A 16,359-nucleotide genomic window follows, 5' to 3' on the forward strand; every position below is an offset into this window, starting at 1 on the left:
AAACTGTTAATATGTTAGTAAGGGTGTTATAAGCCAGCGGGTTCCTGGAACTTTCCTGGTAGGCAGCCTTGGAGAGAGTGGGGAAGGATTCCAGAATCTGTGCTTTTAAACCTTGGGGACTGAAATCTAGGTGGGCACCTTTTATTTTACAGATGAGGAAACATTTATTCATTCAACAAATATTGAGTGTCTAGATACTATACAGGGAGCATGGAACACATGTGGGGTGATGAGTGCAAAACCTGATCCTGGGGCTCCTCTCCTGGAGCTTATGGTCCAGTGGGAGAGATGGATGTGAGTGAAGTAATACCACGGACCCACGATTAGAACTGGTGACAAGTGCTACAAAATAAAGATGCTCTATTTACAGTAGCCAGGACATGGAAGCAACCTAAGTGTCCATCGACAGATGAATGGATAAAGAAGATGTGACACATATATACAATGGAATATTACTCAGCCATAAAAGGAAACAAAATTGAGCTATTTATAGTGAGGTGGATGGACCTAGAGTCTGTCATACAGAGTGAAGTAAGTCAGAAAGAGAAAAACAAATACCGTATGCTAACACATATATATGGAATCTAAAAAAAAAAAAAAAGGTTCTGATGAACCTAGGGGCAGGACAGGAATAAAGACACAGACGTAGAGAATGGACTTGAGGACAGGGGGAGGGGGAAGGGTAAGCTGGGACGAAGTGAGAGAGTGGCATGGACATATATACACTACCAAATGTAAAATAGACAGCTAGTGGGAAGCAGCTGCATGGCACGGGGAGATCAGCTCTGCTTTGTGACCACCTAGAGGGGTGGGATAGGGAGGGTGGGAGGGAGACGCAAGAGGGAGGGGATATGGGTCTGTATGTATGCATATAGCTGATTCACTTTGTTATAAAGCAGAAACTAACACACCATTGTAAAGCAATTATACTCCAATAAAGATGTTAGAAAAATAAAACTAAAAAATAAAGATGCTCTATGGCAATTCTGGCAGGAGGACGTGATTGTTTGGGGAAGGTGGTGTGAGGAGGTGGGCTAGGAAGTCTTCCCAGGAGGGGGAACCATTGAGTTGAGTTTTGAAGGATGAAGGGTCAGCTAAGGACATGGGAGGGTGGGAAAGTGCATTATAGTTCCTGAGACTGAAACTGCCAGCCACTGAGGGGGTGGGGCTGGGCAGGATAAATGCCTGATAAAATGAATTGATGAAAGCCTATGTGGCTGGGGGAGGGGCTGGAGAATGGGTTTGGGAGAAGCCACAGAAGGTTGTGTAGAGGAGTTCGGTCTTTAAGAGGGATTATTAGCTTCAGACCGAGGAAGGGAGGAAGTTGAGAAGCAGCCAGCAGGCTGGAGTGACTTACTCCAGCGCAGCTACCCAAAAAGGATGGGTCTGTGGTGTTCCCCCTCCCTGGGCCCCGAGTCACCCAGCTTCCCAGTGATAGTAGGACTTAAGAGCAAATGAATAAATACATTTTAAAAATCCTGTCCATGGTATTATCCATAATACTTTGATTTCTAATGATGTAATTCAATGTATATAACTATAAAAAATTGGAAAATGCTAAAATGTAAAAAAAAAAAAAAAAAGATCTGGAACCGCACCCCCTGGAGGTAACCATCACTGCTGTGTTGATGTGCTTCAGATCATGTACAAACAATTGGAAATTCTAGTTTTGTATCCTGCTGTTTTCAGTTAAGTATTATCATAAGACTTTCTCCTGGTCATTAAAATGTTTTATAAAACTTAATTTTTAATGATTGTGTAATATCTCATTAAATGAACCAATCCCTAGGGAGAGGTTCATGTACTGTACAATTTTCCAGCTATCATGCTACATTGAAAATTCTTGTATTTAAATCGTCGTCCTCAGCTCTGATCATTTCCATAAGCTTAATTCCTTGAAGTGAAACGACATGGTCAAAACAAAGATGACTGTTTTGTCCTTTTTATGTTTCTTGCTTTTTTTTTTTTTTTTTTTTTTTGCTGTCCGCGGGCCTCTCACTGTTGTGGCCTCTCCCGTTGCGGAGCACAGGCTCTGGACGCACAGGCTCAGCGGCCATGGCTCACGGGCCCAGCCGCTCCGCGGCATGTGGGATCCTCCCAGACCGGGGCACGAACCCGTGTCCCCTGCATCGGCAGGCGGACTCACAACCACTGCGCCACCAGGGAAGCCCTGTATCTTGCTTTTTAAATCAATTTTTACGAGGTATAAATTATGTACAGTGAAAGGCACCCATTTTTTTTTTAACATCTTTATTGGAGTATAATTGCTTTACAATGGTATGTTAGTTTCAGCTTCACAACAAAATGAATCAGTTATACATATACATATGTCCCCATATCTCTTCCCTCTTGCGTCTCCCTCCCTCCCACCCTCCCTATCCCACCCCTCCAGGCGGTCACAAAGCACCGAGCTGATATCCCTGTGCTATGCGGCTGCTTCCCACTAGCTATCTACCTTACGTTTGGTAGTGTATATATGTCCATGCCTCTTTATCGCCTTGTCACCGTTTACCCTTCCCCCTCCCCATAGCCTCAAGTCCATTCTCTAGTAAGTCTGTGTCTTTATTCCTGTTTCACCCCTAGGTTTTTCATGACATTTTTTTTTTAAATTCCATATATATGTGTTAGCATACGGTATTTGTCTCTCTCTTTCTGACTTACTTCACTCTGTATGACAGACTCTAGGTCCATCCACCTCATTACAAAAAGCTCAATTTCGTCTCTTTTTATGGCTGAGTAATATTCCATTGTATATATGTGCCACATCTTCTTTATCCATTCATCCGATGATGGACACTTAGGTTGTTTCCATCTCTGGGCTATTGTAAATAGAGCTGCAATGAACATTTTGGTACATGACTCTTTTTGAATTATGGTTTTCTCAGGGTATATGCCCAGTAGTGGGATTGCTGGGTCATATGGTAGTTCTATTTGTAGCTTTTTAAGGAACCTCCATACTGTTCTCCACAGTGGCTGTATCAATTTACATTCCCACCAACAGTGTAAGAGGGTTCCCTTTTCTCAAAGGCACCCATTTTTAAAAATTGAGTTATATGTGAGATATAACACTGTGTAGGGTATATAATACATTGGTTTGATGCATTTGTATTGCAGTATGATTGCCAATAGTAGCATTGGTTAACACCCTTATCTCGTCATGTAATTATCATTTCTTTTAGCTCTGGGAACAATTAAGATCTAGTGTCTTAGCAAGTTTATCGTTTATAGTACAGTTTTGTTGTCTATAATCACTGGACAGGCACACTTCATTTCATTGTACTTTGCAGATATTGCGTTCTTTACAAATTGAAGGTCTGTGACAACCCTGCGTCAGTCAAGTCTATCAGCGCCATTTTTCCAAGAGCCTTTGCTCACTTTGTGTCTCTGTCACATTTTGGTCATTCTCACAGTATCTACAACTTTTTCATTGTTATTATATTTGTTATGGTGATCTGTGATCAGTGATCTTTGATGTTACTATTATAATTGTTTGGAGCTGCCGTGAACTGCGCCTATATAAGATAGTGAACTTAATAAATGTGTGTGTTCTGACTGCTCCACCAACCGGCTGTTCCCCCACCTCTCTCCCTGTTCTTGGGCCTCCCTCTTCCCTGAGACACACAATATTGTAATTAGGCCAATTCATAACCCCACAGTGACCTCTAGAGTTCAAGTGAAAGGAGAGGTCAATCCATGCGGCAAATGTCATAGTGGTCTTATTTTCGGAAATTGCCCCAGTTACCCTGACCAGTCAGCAGCCACCAACATGGAGGCCAGACCCTCCACCAGCAACAGATTAGACTCGCTGAAGGCTCAGATGATGGTTAGCGCATTTTTTTAGCAATAAATTGTTTTAGTTATTTATTTTTGCCATTTTATTTTTTTTGAATTTTATTTTATAATCAATTGTTTTTTAATTAAGGTCTGTAGGTTGTTTTTTTTAGACAATGCTATTGTACATTGTCCTACTGTAGTGTTAAGAGACTACAGAATAGTGTGAATATAATTTTATATGCCCTGGGAAACCAAAAAATTCACGTGACTCGCTTTATTGAGATATTTGCTTTATTATGGTGGTCCGGAACTGAACCTACAATAACTCTGAGGTCTGCCTGTACCATGTATTTGTCTCCAGGACTTATTTATCTACTAGTTACGACTATGTACCCTTACACACCATCTGTCCCATCTCTCCACCCTCAGCCCCTGATAACCACTGTTTTATTTTCTGCTTTTCCAATTTCAGTTGTTTTTTAGATTCCACATGTAAGAGGTATCATACACTATCTGTCTTTCTCTGTCTGACTTATTTCAGCATAATGCCCTCAAGGTCCATCCACATTGTTGCAAGTGGCAGAATTTCTTTTCTCGGGGCTGAGTAAAACTTTTAAGTGTAGAATCTGCTGAGTTTTGACATGTATGTACCTGTATAATCACCATCCCAATTTTAAGTATTTATTGTTTTTTAGTTTTTAGTTCAATTTTGTTGGGCTTGATTATTTTTAGTACCCACATTGACAAATTACTTTCCAAATGATTATATCAAGTTGTAGATACATCAGCAATGCGTATTTTCCTAAGTATTGGTTATTCTCTCTTATTAATTTATTGAACAAAAAGAAATAGCATCTTGTTTTTACATTTGTTTCTTTGATTAGGAGTGAGGTGTTGGATTTTTCTGTGCTTTTTCTTACTAGTTGTAAGACTGCTCTTGGAATTGTCTGCTCATGTCGTTTGTCCGTTCTGCCTCGGTCTTAATGTTCTTTTTTCTTGTTTCTGTAAGTTCCTTAACTCTAGTCATATTTGCTGCACATATCTTCTCCCAACTCTCTCCTTCTCCCTACGGAAAGTTTTAGATTTATTTATCTCATACCTTTTGATAAACATTCTATGCTATGTACTTCTAGTTTTTCTATGGCTATATTAAGGATTTCAGCCATCTGGAATTTATCGTAGCTCACGTGCTTAAGGATCAATTTTAGACTAACAATTTTAGACGTACAATAGGCCTCAAGCGAGATGGCGGAGGCATTGCTTTTTAAAAACAAGGATACCTTCATCACTTGTATGTTTTGGAAGTTCTGGACAAAACCAGTAAGACACGAAGTGGAAATGGAAAAAACAATATATTGAACAGAAGGAAAATTACTAAATCGTTCTAGAAATCCGTATTTTAGAATGATTGCTGTCGCTAATGGGTTCAGGTACAACATAGACAGTCAAAAGCAAGACCCATTTAGAAACATATAAAAATGAGATTTCATACCTAAAACCAACCCAATGTATGAAATAAGTAGGAATACTTCTTAAAACAAATATGTTATAAATTATCAGTGGTGAGAGGAAGAAATACACACACACACACACACACACACACACACACACACACACACACACACACACACACACACACACACGGATAGAGCTATGCCATATTGCAGGGTAGAAATACCAAATATTGCCATTCATCTCTCCCAAGTTAAATCCCAAGGATTTAGCTTTCATGCAGTTCTAGTTACATTTCAATAGACTTTCTATGGGAATGTTTTCTGTAGAATCAGTAGGTAAAGTTATCTTAAAAAACTCTGTAAAATACCTGACAGATACTGTTATAATTGGGAAAAGACCAATAAAGAATAGTGTTCACTGTTAAAAAAATTCACAATGTACAAGTTAAAATGAAAATTACCTGTGGTCCCATCTTTCTATAACCATTTGTTAATGTTTTGCCATACATTTTCTGGTCTTTTACCTTTCTATCTATAAATATATTTTTTAAATCTCAAATATACATTTTTGCTGTTTTTTTTTTAACGACAGGATTATTTATCTTCTTTTCTCATTAGTATTTCCTGAAGCATAATTTTTAAGGCCATCTGGTATAAGTGTGCAGTAAGTTCTCCCCAGATAACTTTGAGATATCTTTGCTTGGATCTCTCATTTCCTTAGGCTAAACCTCTTAAGGTGGAATCACTGTGTTTATAAAGAGGGACATTATTAAGGCCTTATCTTGTCTGTCTTCTTGAAGTTGTCAAATTCTTTCTGGAAAGGTTGTGTGGCTTTATGGCCAGACTAAGAAGACAAGAGTGTCAGTCTTAAAGGATCAGCCTGATTAGCAGGAGAGGAATGGATCTCACATGGAAGAAAGAATAAGTAAAGGTATAGCCCATAGAAGTGGGAAAGTATGGTTGGGGCACCCGAGTGGCTCACTTACCTGGAGCTTTGAAACATGAGATGGAGTGGTGAGTGATGGATGGGGCCAGACTGGAGGAATCTGGATTATTAGGTGGTGAGTCAGCGAGTCGGGAAGGGTTTGGGTGGGGACATGACATTACCAGCTGGGCTGTGGGAAGAAGGGTCTGTCCTGTCCTGCAGGCAGTGGGTGGTCAGGGGGAGGTGCTGGGAGCCGGGCTCCCCTCGAGGTAGGCATTGCAGTCTGGGTCAGCGGGAGTTAGGACTCAGCAGTGGGAATGGGACTCTGGTGAAGGGGTGGGATGGAAACAGTTGGGAAGGCAGACTCAGAATGCTTGATTGACGTGGTTGTGAGATGGAACCTGCAAGAGGACCCTGACACTAAGAGAAAGAGCTGATTTTAGAGATTTCAAGCCGGAGGGGCTTGAATGTTGGTACTAAGGATGTAGGTGTGAGGGAGGCTGGGAGGTAGGGTTGCCAGGTAAAATACATGATTCCCAGCTCCATTTGAATTTCAGATAAACAATAACTTGTTAGTAGAAATATATTCCCAATATTGCCTGGGACATACTTATACCACAAACATTACCATTATTTACTGCTTATTCAAGGTTCATTTTATTTGCTAATTGGGCAGCCCTGCTTGGGGGTCAAAGTGCAGAGAAGCCTAGACCCTCCAGTGCACCCAGGCTAGTGTGTTTCAACTAAAGACTCAGAACCAGCATTTCGGTTAATTAAATCTTGGATTTCGCTTCGGCTCATCCTAAAGTTTCCTTTAAGTCTCAAGGAAAGATGGAAAAAAAGGAAAAGAAAAAAAGCCCAGGGCCTTTGATTAGATTGGCCTTGGTGAGATCTGCTGGGTTCACAGCTTTGCTCACACAGCTACCTTGGGGGGGCATGAACAGAGGACAGACCTACAGGGGACAAGGCCTGCCCTGTGCACTCACACAGAAAAGGGGGTTTGCTTACATTCAGATGCTCGTGCTTGCACAAGAAAGACCCCGGAAGGATGCTACGTAAGAAAATGTTCAAAGTGTCCTCCCTCTGGGGAGGGGAGGGGCACCCAGGCCTGGGAAGACTTTTCGTTACTGTTCTGTTTATATTTTGAATTATTTTTTTTAAGTAGGTGCATATATTACCCTTTGAAATAAACTTTTTGAAAGCTGGAACATGCATTTACCCAGAAAATGACAAAGCTGTCACCTTGTCTAACAGGACAGCATGAAGGGCACAGGAATGTGGGTGTGTAGCCCCAGGCCCTAGACTAGTGCCTGGCCCCTAGTAAGCACTCAACCAATAAGTATTTATTAAAGGGATTAAGGACTGGCCCAAACATTTTGTGATCTAACCACAGAAGGAGATGTTTGCACTTCTCAAGTTTCATTCATTTTAGGAAGAGGCGGTGAAGGAACCACATGCGTGGTATTTAAGGAAGCCCACTTCACTGGGCCATGTGGTCATTCTCAAAGAGGAGAGCTGACGCCGTGGGAATGAAGGAAACCACCGTGGAGAGAGAAGGACAAGAAGCTGTCCACCTTTGGGGTGAACAGAGAGAGACAGTGTGGAAATAGACTGAGGGTGTGGGTGGGGTGCCAGGTGAGCGTGCCCCTCAGCAATCCAAGGACCAGAGCTTCAGGGAGGAGAGATGGTCACTCTATCAAAACATTCTACCATGTGATCCAGCAATCCCACTCCTGGGTATATTTCTAGAAAAAAATGAAAACACTAGTTTGAAAAGATACACGCACCCCAATGTTCATAGCAGCACTATTTACATTAGTTAAGACATGGAAGCAAACTAAGTGCCCATCAACGGACAATTGGGGATTTCCCTGGTGGCGCAGTGGTTAAGAATCTGCCTGCCAATGCAGGGGACACGGGTTCGAGCCTTGGTCAGGGAAGATCCCACATGCCGCGGAGCAACTAAGCCCGTGTGCCACAACTACTGAGCCTGTGCTCTAAAGCCCGTAGGCCACAACTACGGAGCCCACGTGCCGCAACTACTGAGACCACCTGCCACAGCTACTGAAGCCCACACGCCTAGAGCCTGAGCTCCACAACAAGCGAAGCCACCACAATGAGAAGCCCACGCACTGCAATGAAGAGTAACCCCCGCTTGCTGCAACCAGAGAAAGCCCGCACGCAGCAACGAAGACCCAACACAGCCAAAAATAAATAAAATTAAATGTTAAAAAAAAATCTTAATCATTAAAAAAAAACAATTGGATTAAGAAGATGTGGTATAAACATCCAATGGAACATTTCTCAGCCATAAAAAAGAATGAAATACTGCCATTTGCAGCAACGTGGATGGACCTGGAGAATATTATGCTTAGTGAAGTAAGTCAAAGGCAAATACTACATGATATCACTTACATGTGGAATCTAAAAAATAATACAAATGAATCTATATTCAAACAGAAACATATAGCACAGGGAACTCTACTCAAAAGAATCTAAAAAAGAGTGGATATATGTATAACCGATTTACTTTGCCGTACAGCAGAAACTAACAACATTGTAAATCAACTATACTTCAATAAAAATTAAAATAAAATAAAAAAGAAACAAAACAAAACGGAAACAGACTCACAGATATAGAAAACAAACTTGTGGTTACCAAAGGGGAGAGGGACAAATTAGGGGTATGGGATTAACAGATACAAACTACCATACATGAAATAGATAAGCAACAAGGATTTACTGTATAGCACAGGGGATTATACCCATTACATTGTAACAACCTATAATGGAATAGAATCTGCAAAAATACTGAATCACTACGCCGTACACCTGAGACTAACACAATACTGTAAATCAACTATACTTCAATTAAAAAATATATATATATATATACATATATTCAACAGACAACCCTGTGGGTTTTCAAAGGACAGGATACACAATGGTAGTCTTTCTGGAAAAAACGATGCCTCCTCCTATACAGAGAACCCTCACAGCATTTGGGGACACTGCCCGCCAAATGACAGGCTTTAGCAGGAAAGACCATTTCTCGCCCCACGTTGTTTCTGACTTGTCATCCTGGTCAAGGCTGAAGCACGACCATGGGTAGGCTTGGTGCTTCCAGGCCCTTATTTGGATGTTTGAAGGGCCAAATTGCCCCTCAAAGTGCGGGCTTCTCACTGCAGTGGCTTCTCTTGCTTCATGGGCTCTAGGCGTGTGGGCTTCAGTAGTTGTGGCAGGTGGTCTCAGTAGTTGCGGCACGTGGGCTCAGTAGTTGTGGCTCGCGGGCTCTAGAGCTCAGGCTCAGTAGTTGCGGCGCACGGGCTTACTTGCTCCGCGGCATGTGGGATCTTCCCTGACCAGGGCTCGAACCCGTGTCCCCTGCATTGGCAGGCGGATTCTTAACCACTGCGCCACCGGGGAAGTCCCCAGTTGTCTGTTGATGGGCACCTAGTTTGCTTCCATGTCTTGGCTAATGTAAACATTCTTCTGTTCCTTTCAGAACGCTGTCTCCAAGTATGGCTCTCAGTTCCAAGGCAATTCCCAGCACGACGCCCTGGAGTTCCTGCTCTGGTTGCTGGATCGTGTGCACGAGGACTTGGAGGGCGCGGCCCGGGGGCTGGGGTCCGACAAGGTCAGTCGCCCTCGAAACAACACGTGGTGTTTGATTTTCTTTTTTCCCCTTGCGCGTTTACTCAGCTCTTCAAAACTCAATCTTGAGATTCAGATCCGTAGATGTTTGCGTATTCTGGCCGCTGTTCACACAGGACCGTTCCCTGCTTCTTCCTCTTTGCCCCTTTTGTTTTAGACCAGACGTTTCCTCCCATTGCAGTTCCTCATCCTCTTTAATCCCAGTGACATGGTGAATAGGGTTTCTGTTTGGTTTAAAGTTTGAAAAAAAAATCTCCTTTTTATCAAAAAAGTTTGGTCATCTGAGGCCATGCGTGCCATTGCTTATTGTTTTTAGATGCTTCCATTTTAACTCCACCCTTGCTTTTTCAGTTACTTATCCTACAGAGCAAGCGATTCCCAATCGTTTTTTTCAAGACACAGGATGGATGATCTTGACATGTGGGCACACAGCAGTCCCAGATTTGGATGAAACCTCAAACCTTTGGGAGTAAGAAAGCCCTACGATCATTCATCGTAGCCACCACTAGTTGATAAATCAGCTGTGTTCTCTATGGGCTTTGCTAAATAAAGATCAGTGATGGGTTCTACTCGAATCCTATCCTTTTATCTCTCTCTTAAGAAAGTAAAAACGAGTGAAGTTACGATTCCATGAGTGAGCAGAATTATTACAACAATATCCATGAATAATCTGCTATAATTTAAAAAATGTTTCACAAGCTTTGGTAATTAATCAGTCGCATATTACTTTCTATGTGTCTCAAAACTGAGCCAGATGCAGCTACAAGAACTGCGGTACTTGTTTTTTGTTTGTTTGTTTGTTTGTTTGAATTCTGGACATTTTATTCCCATCCCCCTCGTGAATCAATTAAAAAGCCCTTTGGAAGTGTTTCAATCTTTCACCCGTTACCTTCCCATCCTTACATTATCTGCTCAGAGACCATTATTCTAGAGTAATAAAGTTTGAATGGAAAAATGTGACACAAATGGACCTATCTATGAAACAGAAACAGACTCCCAGACGTAGAGAACAGACGTGTGGTTGCCAAGGGGGAGGGGGTTGGGGGAGGGAAGTATTGGGCGTTTAGGATTAGCAGATGCAAACTAGTTTATACAGGATGGATAAACAACAAGGTCCTACTGTATAGCACAGGGAACCATATTCTATATCCTGAGAAAAATCATAATGGAAAGGAATATGAAAAAGAATGGACATATATGTCACTTTGCTGTACAGCAGAAATTAACACAGCATTGTAAATCAACTATATTCAATAAAATAAATTTTAAAAATAAAAGAATAAGTAAATGGGGGGGAGATTGAATGGCATTCACAGTTTGTAGGATGAATGAATCGAGATACGTAATGTGCAGCATGAGGACTGTAGTTAATAATACCATACTGAGTGCTGGAAATTTGCTAAGGGAGTCGATTTCAGGCCCTCTCACCACACATAATAAAAGGTAACTACATGAGGAGACGGATATGTTGATTGGCTTGACTGAAGTAATCATTTCACCATGTAGATGTGTATCAAATCGTCATGTTGCACTCCTTAAATACATACGATGTTTATTTAAAGATAAAATGGCTCAAGAAGCTGAGTCATTTTTTTTTCTTAACTTGTCCACACAGCCAGCTGTTGTCTTTGTTTCTTTCCCTTTTAAAAATGACAAGCGGCAACTTTAAGAAAAGGAGGGCATAGCCGTATATGTCTTGAATAAAGAATAGACCTCTTTTAAACAACAATATAATGTAGAAGCTAAGAGCTTGACAGAGCTGCAGAAAGAGTACTCATGTCTGAGACAGCAGGTTGCCAAATGCATGGAACAGGGAAGATAGTGATTGTACAGTGTTCTGTACTCCTCAGAGCACATCTTGGAGTGTTATACACAGTATGAGTAGCTACTATCATTTGCGGGGTGTTGTTAGAGTTATTATCCCCATTTTATATATGGGTAAACCAAGAATCAGAGAGGCTGTGTAACCTTCCTGAAGCAGCACAGCTTAAGAAGAGGTAGAGTCAGGATTCAAATCCAAGGGAGGTCTGGCTTGAAAGCCTGTTTCCTTATCTTAAAAAGAACCATCCCAGGACTTCCCTAGTAGTCCAGTGGTTAAGACTTCACCTTCCACTGCAAGGGGCACAGGTTCGATCCCTGGTTGGGGAACTAAGATCCCGCATGCCAAAAAGATAGAAAAATAAAAAGAACCACTCCATTCACCCCCAAAACACACAAACGAAACAAAGCAAAAACTTCACCAAACAGAACCTGGGAGGACCAGACACTTAAAGGTTATGGTGGTTTCTCTGGGTTGTGGGATTGTGGGTGATTTTTCTTATACGTACGATGATTTTCTGTTTATCTAATTCAGACACTTTTAGTTGCAACTTGGTCCAACTTAAGGAGAGGGCATTTATTGTCTTTTAGAACTTGTGAGTCCAAGGGTTGATCCAGCTTCAGGTAAGGCTGGATCCAAGGTCTCCTTATCTCTTGTCTTTCTCTTCATTCTCAGACTGACTCTGCCCATCTAGTGGCAGGAGGGGCCCCTGCTATGCTCACAGAGCCTTTTTCACTTGGGATTCCAGAAAAAGCCCAGGCAAGAGTCCGATTGTCTTAGCGTGGCTCACATGTCCACTCCTGGGCAGGTGGCCAGCAGGACGGAATATTCTGACTGGGCACATGGGTCCCATGCCTGTGGGGTGAACTCCACCCAAATCACATGGGTAAGGAAGGTTTCTGTAGAGCTGGGGCACGTTGGAAAGGAATGCTGAGATGACAAACGTGTCACTACACTGTATTCCATAATCTTAGCATGAACACATTTTGAAATCAGAATGATGTATTAAAAAGAGAGAGATGGGGCTTCCCTGGTGGCGCAGTGGTTGGGAGTCCGCCTGCTGATGCAGGGGACACGGGTTCATGCCCCGGTCTGAGAGGATCCCACATGCCGCGGAGCGGCTGGGCCCGTGAGCCATGGCCGCTGAGCCTGCACGTCCGGAGCCTGTGCTCCGCAATGGGAGAGGCCCCAACAGTGAGAGGCCCGCATACCGCAAAAAAAGAAAAAAAGAGATACTGTTTATTGAAGTGTGTTACATGCCAGACATTTCATATGATGCTTTTCATGACTTATTTCACTGATGCATAGGAGACACTCAATAAAACCCCTGAATGGTTGAATAAATTAAGTAGTTATCATGCTTTAATATTTGATAACTCATAATAAGGATAATAATAAGTAACTCATAATAAGGTTAATTCATATATTACAGTTAATGGAAATTTAGGTTAAATTGTCCAAGGTCCTTCAACTTCTACCTGTGGAAAGAGAATCAAACCTGAGTCTGTCTATTTCAAAGCCAGTGTGCTGGATCCCTTTCCTTATCCCGAGTTTCTTGTGCCTTCTGTTTGCCACCAGAGGGAGGGAGGAGACCTGGGTGCCTCTTCCTTCTGGCTGCATCTAGAAAAGTCTTCTTGAGAGCTTCCTGGTGGCCTAGTGGTTAGCATTCCAGTCTTTCACTGCCATGGCCCGGGTTCAATCTCTGGTCAGGGAACTGAGATCCCGTAAGCCGTGTGGCACGGCCAAAAAAAAAACCAACAACAACAAGCTTTTTGTCCTGTGCCAGGCAGTGCTTCCTACCTGGAAAGTAGGAGGGATAAACAGCCTTCCCAATTACCTTTCAGTCTTCCTCTTTTGTGCCTTTGTGGCAGGAAAAGGCTTTGGACTTAAGGATGAGGAAGAGCACAGAGAGGTTAAGTAACTTGCCCTAAGTCACACAGCAAGTCAGTGGGAGAACAAGGATCCAGATCTAGAAAATTCAACTCTAGAACAGGGCTTCTTAGCCTCAGCACATTTGACATTGGAGCTGGGTAATTCTTTACTGGGAGGGGTGTTGTCCTGTGCGTTGTAGCATTTGTAACGCCCCTCTACCTACCAGATGCCAGTGGTACCCCTAACTGTGATTGATAAGCAAAAATGTCTCCAGACATGGCCAAATGTCCCCTGGTGGGGGGAGGGAAAAGCATTTCCCCATTGAGAACCTCTGCTCTGGAGCCTTTGCTCCCAACCACAGTTCACCACCCCCAAACCTTTCTTTAAGACGCCTTTGAGTTTATTTAAGCCAATAATCCATAACAACTTCAAAACCCACATAAAAGCAGCCCTAATTGGTCTTCCAATTTCCAATGTGCCCCGCTACTATACGTATATGTTCTCCACGCTGCAGCCAGAGTGATCTTTTCAGAAAGGAAATAAGATCACGTCACTGTCCTGCTTAAATTCCCCTGGTGGCTTCCTGTTGCACTTACAACAGAATCCGGACTCCTATGCGGCTGACGGGGCCCTACCTGACTGGCCCACCAATCACTCTACCTGGTTTCAGGCCCCTCTGCCCCTTGCTCATCGTTCTCAGCCACGCTGGCTGCTTTCTGTTCCTTTAATGGCTAAGGGTGTCAGGAGGGCACCACAACCCAGCAAGACCAGGGGTGCTTGTTGGTCGAAGAGAGGAGCTTGGCCCACTCTTCACTTGATCTGATTGAAACCAGAAAAGATCTTTTTCTCTGTCTGGGGTCAAAACCTCTCCTGAAATTCACTCTTAGAAAATCGGGCTGCCTGCGGAGGCCTGGCTGTGAACGCTTGAAGGTGAAAGAGCAGAGCTATTGGACTATTTGGCACAAACTTCATTTTCTGTTTCCAAGCAGGAAAGGGACTGTCCCCTGTGTGACTCTGAACAATTTTTCTTTCTGAGGTTATTTCTGTTTCAAAACATATGAAAGCCATGTAGTTCGATTTATTTGAAACTAGAATAGAAAACATAAGGACCGCTTTCTTCTCTGTTAATGCAACGATAAATGTTTTTGTCTGGTGAATAGGGCCTCTTTTTACTATCCTGTAGACACTGTGACACTAGCAACCTTTTGGGTAGTTTATCGTACAGGAAACGCCACTCTTGCAGAATTAAGAAAGGGATGAGGGTGGGGAGAGGACCAGGAAACTAACATTTATTAAGCACCTACTGTGTGCCAGGCAGGATACCCACATCTTTTTTCGTTCAAATGATGGCTCCGTGAGGTGGATGTAATAGTCCTATTCCTTTTAGATGCAGAATGAGGCTCAGGGAGGGTTTTAGGGTCACTTGGTTAGCAGGGTAGCGCCAGCCGGGTCTCACCTGATAGACCATGCTTTGTGAGTGACCCTCTGCTGCCTCTTACCCCAGCCTTGTCTGGGATTTTCACTTTCCATACCCATCCTTGGATGGTCACGTCCACAGCCTCTCTCAACGCGTGCTGCCTTATTGTCTGGGTGCAGACGCAGCCCGGATCATTGTGAGGTCTTTGGTTGCGAGGAACGGCAGCCAACCAGATGCCTCAAACAAGAAGGGGATTAGTTGGAAGGCCAAGGGGGAGTGTGCAGAATCGAAGGGGAGGCTGAAGACCAGGCTTGGAACCATCAAGAACCAGACAGCTCTGGGGTGAGGGTGTCTCAGTGGCAGGAACAGCTCAGTCCTCCAGCCCGGACACTAGAGTCGGTGTTTGCAGGCTTTGGGTCACTCCTCCCATGGTTGACACGCAGAGCAGGAACATCTCATCCGTCTAGCTTGGGTCATGTGCCTGCCTGTCTCTTGGTAAGGGAGGACAGGACCCCCGAGGAAAGAGCCTCCCCCACCTCCCCGTGGACTGAGGCTACTCCCAAAGAAGAAGGGTCAATCCTGAGCAGGCCCAGATGCCAGTGTCTGCTCTGTACCCAAGTTCTCTCTCTCCTCCGAGCCCTTCAGTTACCTGCCGTAGGTGTCTCTGCCTCGAACTTGGCTTGCCCTCCCCTCCTCCCCTGACCCACTTCTCCTTTTGCCTTTCCCTCTTCTGTTAATGGAAAGTGGTTCTCCAGGCATCAGACTGGAAGCTTGGAGCTGGCCCTGTGTATCCCTCCTCTGTCTCCGTTTCCTTCCCCAGCAGGTGCTCAGTTATGAGCTGTGCGCACAGGGTGTCTTGATTGAGTTCCTACCTCCGTTTTATTTTCATGGCTCCTACTCTAGTTCACCCTGTTGGCACCCGGACCCTTGAGCCTCATAATTTGTGTCCTAACTCCAGACGCCCCCTCCTGTGCCCACACCTGTCAGGTTATAGTGTGTCTCTGTGCATGTAGCCACCGCTTAGGTTCAAAACCCACTAGACACTCCCCTTTGTGTAACAACAGCAAACACTTATACAGCGCTTGCTGTGTGCCAGGCCCTATTCTAAGTGTTTTATATACATTAACTCTTTTAATCTCAAAATATCCCTAGCACATTGGTACTATCGTTCATTACCCCTTTATTAAATTGGAAAACCATGGAACAAAGAGTTTAAGTAATTGATTTAGCTGGAGCAGAGGTTGAGAAACTCTCACAGCTAAGTACCAGTGCAGGGATTTGAACCCCAGCAGTCTGACTCCAGCATCTAACCCTTAACCCTGGTACTATGCTGTTTACTGAACCAGGAATCTTCTTTAGGACATTTAAGGCCCCATCCAACATGGTACCAGATGCCCTCTCTAGCTCTGTTTTCTACTCCCCTTTGTACATCCTGTATTCTGGT

General features: G+C 43.4%; 1 protein-coding gene across 1 annotated transcript in view; it reads left to right on the forward strand.

Annotated features, from left to right (window-relative positions):
- The window catches only part of USP43 (ubiquitin specific peptidase 43), a gene marked incomplete at both ends in the record, with an annotated part of 62,200 nt that overhangs the window by 2,725 nt on the left and 43,116 nt on the right, over window positions 1-16,359 (forward strand). The window contains one exon of the mRNA XM_082861800.1: window positions 9,659-9,790. Coding sequence (XP_082717926.1) covers window positions 9,659-9,790 — 132 coding nt within the window. The remainder of the gene's footprint in view (window positions 1-9,658; window positions 9,791-16,359) is intronic.

This window comes from Leucopleurus acutus (genome assembly GCF_964270905.1).
Source record: "Leucopleurus acutus genome assembly, chromosome: 19".
Taxonomy (NCBI): domain Eukaryota; kingdom Metazoa; phylum Chordata; class Mammalia; order Artiodactyla; family Delphinidae; genus Leucopleurus; species Leucopleurus acutus.